The sequence below is a fragment of the Mus musculus genome, chromosome 4 (genome assembly GCF_000001635.26).
Source record: "Mus musculus strain C57BL/6J chromosome 4, GRCm38.p6 C57BL/6J".
Lineage (NCBI taxonomy): Eukaryota > Metazoa > Chordata > Mammalia > Rodentia > Muridae > Mus > Mus musculus.
This window is the reverse complement of record NC_000070.6, coordinates 147611268-147625758: the sequence shown is the minus strand read 5'-3', so window position 1 is coordinate 147625758 and position 14491 is coordinate 147611268. Positions and strand designations below refer to the sequence as shown.

At 35.8% G+C, this 14491-nt stretch overlaps 1 protein-coding gene and 1 pseudogene across 2 annotated transcripts in view; both read left to right on the top strand.

The window, feature by feature from the left end:
• Positions 1 to 13823, top strand: part of Zfp979 (zinc finger protein 979) — a 30573-nt gene extending 16750 nt beyond the window's left edge. The window contains exons 3-5 of one of the 2 annotated variants that reach the window (NM_145078.2): positions 7261 to 7342; positions 10353 to 10479; positions 11711 to 13823. In NM_145078.2, coding sequence (NP_659544.2) covers positions 7268 to 7342; positions 10353 to 10479; positions 11711 to 12732 — 1224 coding nt within the window. In that variant the 5' untranslated portion in view covers positions 7261 to 7267 and the 3' untranslated portion in view covers positions 12733 to 13823. Of the gene's footprint in view, positions 1 to 7258; positions 7343 to 10339; positions 10480 to 11710 lie in introns of those variants that run through there. The other variant, XM_017319919.1, reaches the window with a different exon arrangement.
• Positions 812 to 1717, top strand: Gm13155 (predicted gene 13155; annotated as a pseudogene).
• Positions 13824 to 14491: the final 668 nt, after the last annotated feature.

Here is a 14491-nt window from a genome sequence, read left to right as displayed (position 1 = left end):
CCACTTGCAGGGGTTCTCTTGTATTTCATTCAGTTAGTTCCTGTCCTCTTTGAGTTCCTGTGCTTGTTTCCTCTTTATGTCCGTTGACCTCATTGAATGGTGTTCAAATTGTACTTTTTGTTCTGTCTCTTGAGTTTGTTTCATCATTCTTCTTGTCATGAGCAATGGTATTGCATTTGTGATTTGGGGTAGGTAAATTCTATCACCATTGTCAAATTGTTTTAGTTCCAGCCTCTCAGTTTCCTTTTGCTGTGTGGCATTAGGTCAGTTGGCAGGGATATCCATATGAGATGTTATGTTTAATCATTGAAAATCTGAGATGGTGGACAGGAACTTGGTTACAGCTTCTTACTAAGTCCAGTTCTGTTCTATGCAGGTAGCAAACATGCATTGTTGTAGAGCAGGCCTTGAACATCCTGGCAGCTATTTGGAAGACTGCTTGAGCCTGAGTGGGAAGAATAGTTCTGGGTGTGCTGTGTAAAATTGGTTTGTTGAATTTCCTAGTCTGCGTAGAGTTAGAGATGAAACATAACCTCAAGCACAGACATTTTGGGTTGTGCTTGTAGAGTCTCTTTGCCCTCAAAGTCTTGAGGGACTTAAAAAAGAATCTCTCCTGAGGAACGTCGAGGATCCTCAAGCTCTGCCTCTGTCTCCAGAGTGTAGCGAATCAAATCCTGAGTCTCTATGCCCAGTTTTGTATTCATTACCAGGATTCCTTATCAAACTTTGTTCATATGTGCATGCTGTGTATGAATTAATTTTGTGTTAGATGGCGTACAGTGAAATTCTGAAAATATAAAAAACACTTCATGGGAAAGCGTGAGCCAGAAGGACACTGGGCAACTCTGTTCTTTGCAGAGGAAAATCAACTAAATGTGGGCAAAAAGATCCTAAGAAGCTGAGAGGCAAAATGTCCTCATATGCATTCTTTTTGCAAACCTTTTGGGTGTAGCACAAGAAGAAGCACCTGGATGCTTCTTCAACTTTTCAGAGTTCTCTAAGAAGTGCTCAGAGAGGTGGGAGACCATGACTGCTAAAGAAAAGGGGAAATTTGAAGATATGGGGAAGGCTGACAAGGCTCGCTATGAAAGAGAAATGAAAACCTACATCTCCCCCAAGGGGAGACCAAAAAGAAGTTCAAGGACCCCAAAGCACCCAACAGGCCTCCTTCAGCCTTCTTCTTGTTCCATTCTGAGTACTGCCTCAAAATCAAAGGTGAGTATCCTGGCTTATCCATTTGTGATGTTGCAAAGAGACTAAGAGAGATGTGGAACAACACTTCAGTGTGTGACAAGCAGCCGTACAAGAAGAAGGCTGCCAAACTGAAGGAGAAGTGTGAGAAGGATATTGCTGCCTACAGAGCTAAAGGAAAACCTGATGCAGTGAAAATGGGGGTGGTCAAGGCTGAAAAGAGCAAGAAAAAGAAGGAAGAGGAAGATGAGGAGGATGAAGAGGAAGATGAGGTGGAGGAGGAGGAAGAGGAAGAAGAGTTAGATGAAGAAGAAGATGATGATGAATAAGTTGGTTTTAGCAGTTTTATTTTCTTGTCTATAAAGCATTTAACCCCCTGTATACAACTCACTCCTTTTAAGGAAAAAAATTGAAATGTAAGGCTGTGTAAGATTTGTTTTTAAACGGTACAGTGTCTTTTTTTGTATAGTTAACACACTACCGAATGTGTCTTTAGATAGCCCTGTCCTGGTGGTATTTTCAATAGCCACTAACCTTGCCTGGTACAGTCTGGGGGTTGTAAATTGACATGGAAATTTAAAGCATTTTATGGTTGGTGCACAGCACGTATTAGTTATATATGGGTTCAGTAGTTTGGGTTTTTTTTCTTTTGGTTTTATTTTTGTGTTTAATTTTTTTTTTATCTTCAGTTGTGTCTGATGCAGTTTATACAAAGATAACTGTTGTTCTGTTAACTGATTACCACTCTGTAATTAAAAAACCTTGCGGCTGTTTTGTTGACATTCTGAATGCTTTTAAGTAAATACATTTTTTTTTATTAGTATTGTTGTCCTTTTCATAGGTCTGATAGTTTTCTTCCCGAGGGGCAGCTAGTCTTTTGCTTTTGCCCATTTTGGGTCACATGGATTATTACAGTGTGTATCTTTTCATCTAGTTAGCTGGAAGAAAGCTTTGATCCACAGACCCTGCTATTGTGGTAGGGGTAACATTTTCATCCATAGTTGAAGAATCTCCTAAATCATCACCAGTTGGATAAGAGATATTATATAACCTACTTGGCAAAGCAAGGAGTGGTCAATTCTGTCACACCGTGGGATTATTAGAATCAAGCAATCTGAAAGTTTGTCCTTGAACACTAATAGAAAAGTATGTTCTAATCCTTACAGGAGCACTCTCCTTTAACTGCCATTACTGTGTATATTTTGCAGTTTCCCCTACTAAAGAAGACCTGAGAATTTATCCTCAACAGTACAAGCTTAAAATACAAGACTGTCGTACTATTTGTTGACCTTAGTCCCAGCGAAGGCTATCACAAGAATGCTGGCTGTAATGCCTTTGCCCATCTATCTAAATACAGATTGCTCAGGAAACTTGACTGTTTAAAGGTGTTTTTAATTAGTTGAGTCAGCTTTTAAAATTATGCCACATTTAATATGAAGGGTACATTTTCCTATATTGTGGTTTGTCCCTTTATAAATCAGATATAAGGGAAGAGGATAAACTTTGCATAATAGTAGCAGTGGCCCAATCCAATTGCTTTTTCTTTATAAAATCCAAACTCATTAATTAATCATGTTTAATCTGCAACATTTTGGCAGTTTGTGGGTTGTTTTTTGAGATTATCATTCTCTTAAAGTGCCAGTGTTTTAAAATAGCGTTCTTGTAATTTTATGTGCTTTTGTGATGGAGTGCTTTTATATAATTCTGACTTGGGTTGTTTACATTTGCATTTGTTAATGTAATTTGAGGAGGAATACTGAACATGAGTCCTGGATGATACTAATAAACTAATAATTACAGAGGTTTAAAAAAAGGAACATTTCAAGGAAGCTATGGTGTTTTTCTTAATGTGTATCCTTTTAGAAGTTGTTAGACTCCTTTCATTGTTGTTCCATGATTAATTCAGAAACTGAGCAGGGTAAAATATTATCACCATTAACTTAAAGATTCTCTATGCCTCTGAGATTTGAGTGATCTCTGATTAGAAGTGGGTCTCATGATATCCAACCTAAAATGCTACCTAAATATCAGTCTTAATTGTATCACTCTTAGGAAAGTGTTTCTAGTATTCTCAATCTTTTCTTTTTATCTACTGAGAACAGTACTATGTTAGAAATTCAGGTCCTTTCTGAAGATTGTCAATCATATGTGTGTGTGTGTGTGTGTGTGTGTGTGTGTGTGTGTGTGTGTGTATACATATATATATATATATTTACAGTGATTCAGGATTTTAAATCATAAATTCTTCAATGTCAAAGAATTTGACAAGAACAAAGATTCTGCTTGTTTATTAATGCAATCATACCATCATTGAAAAGGTTAAATGAAATATCTTCCTTTTCTATTGTATCTGTTTTCTTTGTGTTTTTCAAATGTTTCTAGCTAGTTGTTTTCTTTCATGTTTTTTTTATTGTTGTTTTCTTGTTCTTTTATGAATATGAGTGTTAGTCTGCATTCCTGTCTGTGAATCACACATGTGCAGGGTATGTACAGTATGGAAGAAGGCATTGAATACTGGCATGAGAGCTGCCATTTGTGTGTTGTTATGGGACTCCAGTCACCTGGAAGAAGACACAGTGCTCCTAAACAGTAATCCTCACTCCATCCCCTGTAGGTAGATTAGAAATATATTAAGTTCAATTGAGAAGACTGTGAACCTTTGTCTTGTTATGCTATCTGTTTGCTTTTGGACATTTTCTTCTTCCTGAACTGAAAACCAGGATTCACAAATAGTGCAGTTCATTACATACATATATGTTTCATTGAATCTGATTTGTAGTAGGGATTTTATAGTGAAGTTTTTAGAGGATGCTGAATGAAGTAATGATATTTCTGAGATTTTATTCCTTGGGATTTGTAATCTATAAGATGTTTCTTGCATTGTGGGTTTTATATTATATTTCACATTGTTCTCCATTCCTTATATATATAGCTTTCCTGTGTTGTACTTGAGTTCTATTACATTCATTTATTCCACATAAGAATTTTCTTATGTGCACTCATAGAAAATTTATATCTACTTCTTTTGTGCATATTTTTATATATTTATTATCTAAGTTGCTTCTTGACTTAAAAACTTGTCTTAATTTCCTACATTCACGTGTTCCTTAAACACAGTCAATATGAGTAGCCACTTTTTCAGAAAGTAACACTAGAGTTTGCAGGCGTTTTCATTCAGGGCTTGAAAAATGTCATTCCCTACTTTACTGATTTTAATCAATGAATAAGCATTTATTAGTACTGTATGGCATCACAATGTAGCCCATTTTGGTGATAAGGAATAGGACAAGACAACTGGAATAAGATGCACATTGTTTCAGCACTTAGATGTGACACTATCTGGGTACATCTGGGAGTTGCAGAACCAAATTTATAGAGACATTCCTCAGGAACACTAGATGAGTGTTGGGAACAAAATAAAAAGGGGGGGGCCTGCGGAAGAATGGAAGAAAAAAGATGCCCACACCCCACCAGAGTTTCCCTATTCTCTGGTCAGTCAGGTGTAGGAGGACTGCTATCTACCCTATTCACTCATCCCTGGGTGGGTATTCCTCTATCCCACTCTTCAGGGGGTGGTCAAGGGGAAGGCCTACCTGGGGACCCCCCCCAGCTACTTTGCTAAAGCCAGCAGGGTTGTGGGAAAGAGGGAAAAGGGAAGAATTTCTCAACACTGTCCACAGTGCCCAGCGGAACTTTAAGGAGCAGAGACTCTATGGTTTAAGAGCTTTATTAGAGAAATGCAGGGGGAAAGAGAAGGAAGAGAGAGAGAGAGAGAGAGAGAGAGAGAGAGAGAGAGAGAGAGAGAGAGAGAGAGAGAGAGAGAGGGAGAGAGGGAGAGAGAGAGAGAGAGAGAAGAGGAGGGGAGGGAGGAGAAGGATAGTAGAGGAGAGGAGAGAACAAAGATAAAGGAGAGAGGAGAGAGAAGACAGAGAAAGGGAAAAGAAGAGAGAAGTGAGAGGTTAGAGGACAAAGGAGTGAGAGAGAGCAAGGTGGGGGCTGAGCACACCTTTTTATGGTCTTCACTGTTGCTAGGTAACTGGGGAGGAGTTTAGCCTGAAGGTCAGAAGCTTGGGCCATTGCTTACTTGACTACTGACCATGCTTCTCTTGTGGGGGCTGTGGGAGGTTGTGCCTTATGCAGGGGCCTGAGTTCCAGGAGCATGAGGGAATGCCTACTGTGTCATGTAGGTGAATTATGACCATCGGGGTTCAGACCTCAGCTCGACTGGAGACCAGCCTGCAATTCCCCACAGATGAGAAGGTTATGGCCTTGTCTGACCAATACATATAGCTATTTGACCTTTGTCTACTTTAAAAATATTTGATATAGCAAGTGATAGTAAGCCAGGCGGTGGTGTTGCATGCCTTTAATCCCAGCACTTGGGAGGCAGAGGCAAGCGGATTCCTGAGTTCGAGGCCAGCCAGGTCTATAGAGTGAATTCCAGGATAGCCAGGGCTATACAGAGAAACCTTGTCTCCAAAACAACAACAACAACAAAAACAAAAAGCAAGTGATAGTAAATTAACTGGAAGGCTAAAAAGTGCAGACTTATGCCTATTCAGAAAAAGGTGTGTATTGGAGGAAATGTCAGTTTCAAGTTTTAAAGTAGAAGCTGTATTTTTTCTGGTGACTTCATGGAGGCAGCATGTAAAACCATGGGTGCACTGGTAGACATACACTGTCAGACAGACAGTTTGGTATTTCAGAACACAGAATAAGCATGTAGGGAGAGCGATCCACTCCTTACGTCTAGCAGACAAGAGAGGTCTTTTATTAGTTTTTATGTTACAGCAGCATATCCAAGACCTTTTTAGACACTAAGGGGTCTTCTGATATCTCAGATTATTCTTTAGGAATGTATAAAACCAAGTGATATTTTCTTGTATTTTCAGTAGCTTATTAGGTGTATTATCAGATTGGAGTGTTCTCTTTAAATATTTGTAGTTCTTGAGTTGAAGAAATATGTTCCTTGTAATTTGAGAAAACATACCTTCTCTGTATCCTCATTTGGCACATTGAAAATATTCCAGGTCTTATTTGCTCTTTGTATGCACTACTGCACTGTGAAAAGGTATTGTGGTGGCTTTGCACATCCTTGTCTTTCTTTAGAAAAAAGGAGTAGAATGATGACAGTTGTCTTTATCTTTTGTAGTGAGAGGTGTAGGATGTTGGCTATTATCTTCCTTAGACTGAGGAATATTCCTGTTGTTCTCAAAATATCCAGAGCTTTCACAGTGATCCCCTGTGATATTTTTCCCCAGGCTTTTTGTAACTATATCGTCATGGTTATGAGGCTTCTCTCACTGTACATACATTGTGCTGTGACTTGTTTTGTTTGTGCCTATTGAAATAGTCTTGCATCTCTGGCATGAAATTAAGTAGAGTTTCCTTTCTGCATCCACAGAAAAAGGTGTTTGTTTAATGTACTTTGGTGCACTTTGTTACTTTTTTCATTGTACATATTTTATGGTCATTTTTGGGGGATCCAAATAAAGCCAATTTTTTTGGGGGGGAGGAGTCTACAACATACCCCCTTTTTCTGTTTTCTGCAATATACTTTATGCAATATTATTTTGGTGTTTTCTAAAGCAACTTGCGAATTCAGTGGTACATCTATTTAGTTCTTACGCAGTCTTTGAAGAAACACTTGGGACCCGAGTAGGCTTTTTCTTATTACATAGCCTAGTGTTATGACCTAGAAAGTTTACTTGTTTCTAAGAAATCATTATTTTCCTCATCAATTCTCATTAATTGGCATCCACTAGCCCTTTGTCTTTGAGTCTAGTCCAGAAATATTAGTTTTCAGTAATAACCCTGAGTATCAGTACTTTACAGCAGGTATCCATGTGCTCTGTGTTTGTGCCTGATGACTCCTGAAATTAGAAATCATCCTCAGATTGTACTCATACTTTTTATCAGTCAAAATGTATCAGTGCATGCCCTCATGTCGGTAGAAACATTGGCAAGAGCCCTGGTATTACTTTGCTTTATTTTTTTTAATGTGGTTTAGCATGGTCTCTAATGGCATTTCATTTATTTCATTGTTCAATCCTTGATGTGAAATTTAAGAACTTGAATGTTTGCTCCTCACCAAGAATCTGGGAGAAGAACAACTAAAAGAATGAGTGCTTCTCTGGAAAACACTGCACAGGTCAGTATCCTGTCTTCATTTCTTTTTAAATTCCCTTTTATATTCAAAACATTCAAAAGTTCTATCATATGTATGTGTAATATTACCTAGGAGGATTATTTTCTATGCTCTTCATTTTCCTTTGTGATGATGAAAATATAACAATTTGGTTTCTCACGTATACCATAGCTTTATATTTTCACTGGTATGTATACTATGAAGACATGTAATTCCCATAGAACTGTAGGTGTCAAAGAGCATCTATTGGAAGTGATGCCTCAAAAATATATTGATGACTATTTCCTATGTTTGATAAGGTTATATATATCCTTTTATATTAGTATGGAGGAAGTAAGGTCTCTTGTCACACATAAATTGCACTTCAGGGATATTCAGGTTTCCAGACACAAGGCTATGAATGTGGATATGGAAATATATAGAAACTCATATCAGTAAGCAACACATATCAGAGTAGAATTTGTAATAGAGTAAAATTATATGAGGCCCACTGTCTTGAATCCTAATAATAAGTGTATCAGCTCCCTAGAAGCACAGATGATGGAAGGGAATTGTCTCTCATTTTGTCTTTGATGTGATTATTAGCTGATGCAGATTTCAGTATTCTGACAATTCTTTTTAACATTTTAAGTCACACAGTACTCATTGAAATGTTGACACCTGAAATATGACTTGAGAGATACTATCCCCGAGATACATACACAATGTAGACATGCTTATTTTCCTTTCATTTTTGTTTCAGTCTTTAGAAGTAGTGTAGGCCCTGTGGTTTTCACCTCTGTATTTTATCACACGAAATATATTTGTAACATTTATCTAAAGAGGATAGCCTTGGTACTGTGCATAATCCATCAATTTTCAAGCATAAATGAATGTCCTTCCTATTTTCTGTCTCCTTTTTTTTTAGAAGGAAGACAGTTTGATACAGCCTATGTTATTCCTCTTCAGCCAAGCAATGCATTACATAGGGGAAGCTGAAGGGTTGTGGCAATGTTTCTATTTTTTTATTGCAATACTATTTTCTTTAGGTATATATGTGCTCATCTGAATGTTTTTATGTGTATAGAATTACACATTATGCCCCTAAAACATTGAGTTCAGCACCAAACCTTGGAGACTGAAGTCAGGCATAATAGTGAGCTGCAATATACTTTGAGAGAATTAAATTCAGTTTCTATGAAGAAACAGCAAGCACCTTTACATGTTAGTAATTTTTTTTCATGCCCCAGGTTTACAATTTTAGGCTCATTTGTAAAATAGACAGTATATAACCTGTATATTTTAGTTTTTGATAAATAAAGGAAGAAATAGAAATCATGCTTTTCTATGCAAGCTACAACTCTGATACACAAATGGTCAAATTCTGAAGAAAAGAAAGTTAAGATTAGAAGATTAAAAATTTCAGTTAAGATGATACCATGAGGAATAAATTATTAAATATTCATGAAGAGTTAGAATAATTCTTCATCAATTTGAAAACACAATTTGAGCAAAGAAAATGATTGTAGTTCATTGGAATGCATTGCCACCTATGACATTTGCTTACACACCCATAACTAATCATTCTTCAGTGAAAGGCCATATGGCAGTTATGAAATTGTTATGTTGTGTATTGCTCATGCCAACTTACATAAAATGTTCAGGAATTTTAATGCTCACAAATACTGGTTTTCTTACTTTATGGTTTTGGAAATGTTTTCCTAAAATAACTTCCCAAAGCATTGGTTCTGTGTTATACAGAACGTTCAATGCTCTGATGTTGCAGTTTTATGTTTTTTAACACTAAAACTCTGACATTCAGTCCATCCATTAATTCTGCATTTCATATTCTACCTGTTTGCTCTACAGAGGATGTAGCATTTTGCATAGGCATCAGATTGTCAAATAAATATGTTACAATACAGTCATGGAAGACACAGCTGTACACAGGACTCAGCTCGTGTCCATATTTGAGAAAGATGGACACTGTAAAATTTTAGAGCATATTTTTCTCATTATAATTGATGATTTATGATTCTTTTTATATCAGTCCATATTTCATAAATATTCATTATTGCATCTTGACATCAAATGTACATCTTATATGTGTTTACTGTTTTTGAGATGGTTATATCATCCATTCTCAGAGAAATAGAAATCTAAACAAGTCTGAGTATTTTAGAGTGTATCTGTTAATAAAGTTAAACTTTATTTTTCTTCAGTATATGTTGGTTACATGTGCCTCAATGTATGCATCTGTGGTATGTATTCCTCCTGCCTGTAGTGTTAAGTAGAGATCATTGGATTTTAAAGAACTGGATTTAACAATCCATTGTGTAGTGCCATGTTGGTGCTGGGAAACAAATTTTATAATAGAGGCCTTGAAAAGATATTATACAAACCAAACTGCACACAAAACTTTTGTAAATGGTGATGGTGGCAAATCTTTTTTATTTAAAGATTTACTTATTTATTTTATGTATTTGAGTACACTGTAACTGTACAGGTGGTTGTTAACCATCATGTGGTTGCTGGGAATTAAAATCAGGACCTCTGCTTGCTCCAGTTCTGCTCCCTCTGGCCCAAGAATTTCTTTATTCTTATACATAAGTACACTGTAGCTGTCTTCAGACACCAGAAGAGGGTGTCAGATATCATTACAGATGGTTGTGAGCCACCAAGTGGTTGCTGGTATTTGCACTCAGGATCTTCTGAAGAGCTCTCTTAACTGTTGAGCCATCATCACTCTAGCCCAATGGTGGCAAATCTTTCATTTGCTGCTTAAGGTCTCAGTAAATCAAAGAAAATTGGTTAAGACAAGAGCCTTTCTGAATGTAAGCATTATAGTAAATCATTGTATAGGTTGTCTATGGAAGAGCAGCAATTCATGTCTCGAAACACAATTCCATAAACTTTAAGAAAATATCGTTCAATATTCTTGCCTCATTTATATCACGAGGTGTATCTTAATTAGTTCTCTTTAACATAATAAATCATTTTTGTCTAGTAACACCTAGGTAGTTTTTCATTACAGTGTCTATTAACCTTCAAGGATGTGTTTTTGGACTTCTCATCAGAGGAATGGGAATGTCTCAATTTTGCTCAGAGGACATTGTACATGGATGTGATGTTGGAGAATTACAACAATCTGTTGTTTGTGGGTAAGAATGTACTTTTTGTTGAATTACGGATACTTTTTTAAAATTTTCCTAATTTGTATAAACTCTCTGAAATACTTAGAGACCTCAAATGAGGGAAATAATGCTTAAATTCATAACTTTTCCTTTACATTTCTCTGATTACTTTGGAAAGATAACCAGTGCTATATTCTCTGAGATCTCTCTTTCCTACTTATCTAGCTTCAGTCAAGACTTTTAATTTCAAAAAAATTTAAACATTCAGAATAAGGAATTTTATTTCTGTACATATAATAATTGGAGTATTTCTTCTTACCATTGCTTTAAAATAGTCTCTTATTTATGATTTTAGAAAGTTCACAAGATTCAAGTGGACACAGTGCCGTTGGTTTGGAGGGTTTTTTGTTAAGTGTTTGACATTTGGTCTCTGTGTTTTTTTCTGGGGCAACCTGATCTTTATCCTATTGGATGTTGAAACAAAACTATTTAATGATTTCTCATGACAGTTTCAGTTACATCATAAATTTATACCTGACCAAAGCTATACAATGTCACTCTGAATCCAATTGTAATTTTAAAATTAGAGCTATATTGTTCAGAGATCTACTTTCTGACATTTCACTACAGATCAATCACTTAAAAGTTCTAGATTCTGCAAAGTAGAATATTCTTTTTTTTCTTTTCTAAATTGGTTATTTTAATTATTATATTTCAAATGATATAGCACTTTCCAGTTTCCCCTCCACAAACCCCTTATTCTATCCCCCCTACCCCATGCTTCTATGAGGGTACTTCCCCACCCACCCACATCTGCTTCACTGCTCTAGGTTTCTTCTCTGCTGGGGCATTGAGGCTTCATAGGTCTAAGTGCCTCTCTTCCAATTGATGAAAGTTAAGACAGTGCTCTTTTACCTAAACAGCTGGAGTCATTGGTCCCTCCATGTGTGTACTCTTTGGTTGGTGGTTTAGTCCTTAGGAGCTCTGGAGTATCTGGTTTGTTGATATTGTTTTTCTTTTTATGAGGTTGTAAACACCTTTAGCTCCTTCAGTCCTTCCCATAACTTTACTTTGGGGTCTCTGTGCATAGTCAGATCGTTGCCTACAAGCATCTGCATCTGTATTGGTCAGGCTCTGCAGAAACTCTCAGGAGAAACTATATCAGGTTCCTGACAACAAGCACTTTATTTATTATTGGATCATACTTACTCCTCATATAAGTAATCCCTGTTATCCCTAATTCCCCCTTTTTTTTCAGAAAATCACTGCATATGTGGAAACTATGAGAAGGAGAAGGTCTTGGAACAAGACACACAGCACATTTTCAATGAGCATGGGCATATCCAAGAGAAGTCTTTTAAATGTAATGAGTCTAACAATATAATTCATGAATCCTCCCAAAGTACACCTCATAAAACTAACCACAGAGATGCCACTCTTCAATCTTCAAACCTAAAAAGACATAAAACTCGGACCACTAAAGAAGTTTGCACATATAAAGACTGTGTAAACCGTTTAAAGGTGTCTTCTACCATTAGTCTCAATCAAGGAACCCACATAGAGAAGAAAGAACACAACAGAAATAAAAATCTTGATGAGGTTTTGGTTTCTAAACATAAACCCATTGTGAGACAAAACAATAGTGAAATGAACACTTACACTTGTGGTGAATTTGACAAATGCTTTACTCAGAGTGACAATCTTCAAAGTCAGCAGAGAATTTATCCATTAAAGAAATCTTACAAATATAGTGAAAGTGACAAATGCTTTACACAAAAGTTCTATCTTGGTATCCATCAGAAAATTCATACTGGAGAGAAATTTTATAAATGTAATGAAAGTGACAAATGTTTTAAACACAAATTCAATCTTAGTATGCATCAGAGAATTCATACAGGAGAGAAAACTTACAAATGCATTGAATGTAACAAATGCTTTATGCAACAATCCCTTCTTAGTAATCATGAGAGAATTCATACAGGAAAGAAGCCTTACAAATGTAGTGAATGTGACAAATGCTTTACCCACCAAGTTAGTCTGAGTATTCATCAGAGAATTCATTCAGAAAAGAAACCTTCCAAATATAGTGAGTGTGAAAAATGCTTTACCCACAAATTTAATCTGAGAACACATCAGACAATTCATACAGGAGAGAAACCTTACAAATGCAGTGAATGTGACAAATGCTTTACCCACCAAGTTAGTCTGCGTATTCATCAAAGAACTCATTCAGGAGAGAAACCTTACAAATGTACTGAATGTTACAAGTGCTTTGCTTAATAATGCAGTCTGAGAATTGATCAGAGAATTCATAGAGGAGAGAAACCTTACAAATATAGTGAATGTGATAAATGCTTTACCCAAAAATACCATCTGAAAAGTCATCAGAGAATTCGTAAATGAGACAAACCTTACGAATGTTGTATATGTGACAAATGCATTACCACAACCTCAGTGTAAGAAATTGTCAGAGATGTCATATAGTGGAGAAAATTTAAAAGTGAAATGAATGAGGGAATCCTTTATGAAGAAATATCATCTAGAAATTCATACAAAATAGTTGTAGGAGAGAAAACCTTTCAAATGTATTGAAGATGTGAATCCTTTAGTTTTGGCCTATCTCTTAGAATTTAACAGAGAAAATATTCAGCCAAGAATCTTAACAAATATAATGTATGCAGAAATATCTTTGACTTTATTTCAGGTTAAAGAAAACATATAAACATTTTTTTATGAGGAAAGTATTTCTGCTGGGAAAAATGTGGCCTATGTTTTATTTAGGGTGTATTCTTTGCAATACTTACATCTCTACAATGAGAATCAGAATGATCATGAAAATCTTATGAAAATCTTCTCACAATGTGTATGTCTTAGATAATGTCAACTATTTATGCTGAGAGAAACTCTGAAAATGTGACAATATAGGAAAGCTTTCATTAAACTTTTACTTGTTCACTCTCAAATATTATAAGATCAAGATAAGTGGGGAAGCCATACGACTATAGTATTGTGTAACCCTTTCATGGAGACAGAAATAATAAATTTCAAAGGGAATCTAATTAAGGTATATACTACACTCCTAAAAGTATCTAATAAAACAGGCAGCAATCTGTATATATAATTGAAATGAAAAAGTTCAGGCAAATTGTACTTAAAATTGTATTTGACAAAGTGAACCCCAAGACTGCATTTCCTTATCCAATATTTATACCTACAGATGTGAAGTTTGCTTTGAGTATCCAGTATTCATAATTTTTCTATCAAGTATTGGTTTCTTGTTTCAAGATAACAACTGATTTATGACCCCCTTTTGTTCTAGTCAACAACTCCTTCACTAATGTATTGTAAATAAAGCTGAATGATTCACCAATTTTGACTTGCTTGTTTTTAGTTTGCACTTGGGATACTTAGATGAATATATGTTACATATTTTCAGGAAATGTTTCTCATAAGTCATGTGCTAAAGTCATGAATATTTTCTGTAAACATGTATTATAAACCTAATAGTAGTGATTTTCAATGGGTGGGTAACAATCCCTTTGGCACTGTTATAACTTGTCACAAGGATTGCTTAAAAACAGGAAAACACATATTTAATTTAATATTAAATAATAATTTGAACTGTATGTGAGTGTTTAGCATTACAAAATTTAGAAATACTGTATTAGAGATACTGATTTGTGTTAACTAAAGCAGCAAAGATTCTGATTAAATGTTCCTGCTTACTGCCATAGTAGTACTAGGTTAAGTTAAAAAGTCTTAAAACAGAAAAAAAATGTAGATGTTTTCAGAGCTTCAGCAGTAAGTCTTTTCTCTCTCATGATTTCAGTAGAGTGTGAGAGAAAAGTCTACCAAAAATAAATGGAAATATTGCTTCATCATTTTCAGAGCTATCCATCCAGACTGTGTTGTGTATGTGCATGGCTCTGAAGTCATTAATTCCCCTTAAGTGAACAAAACTCCAAAAGTTCTCAGAACAGTGATACCCATAACCACATTTTACCAATCATTATGGTGTGCTGTCTGTCCTCTTGTGCCT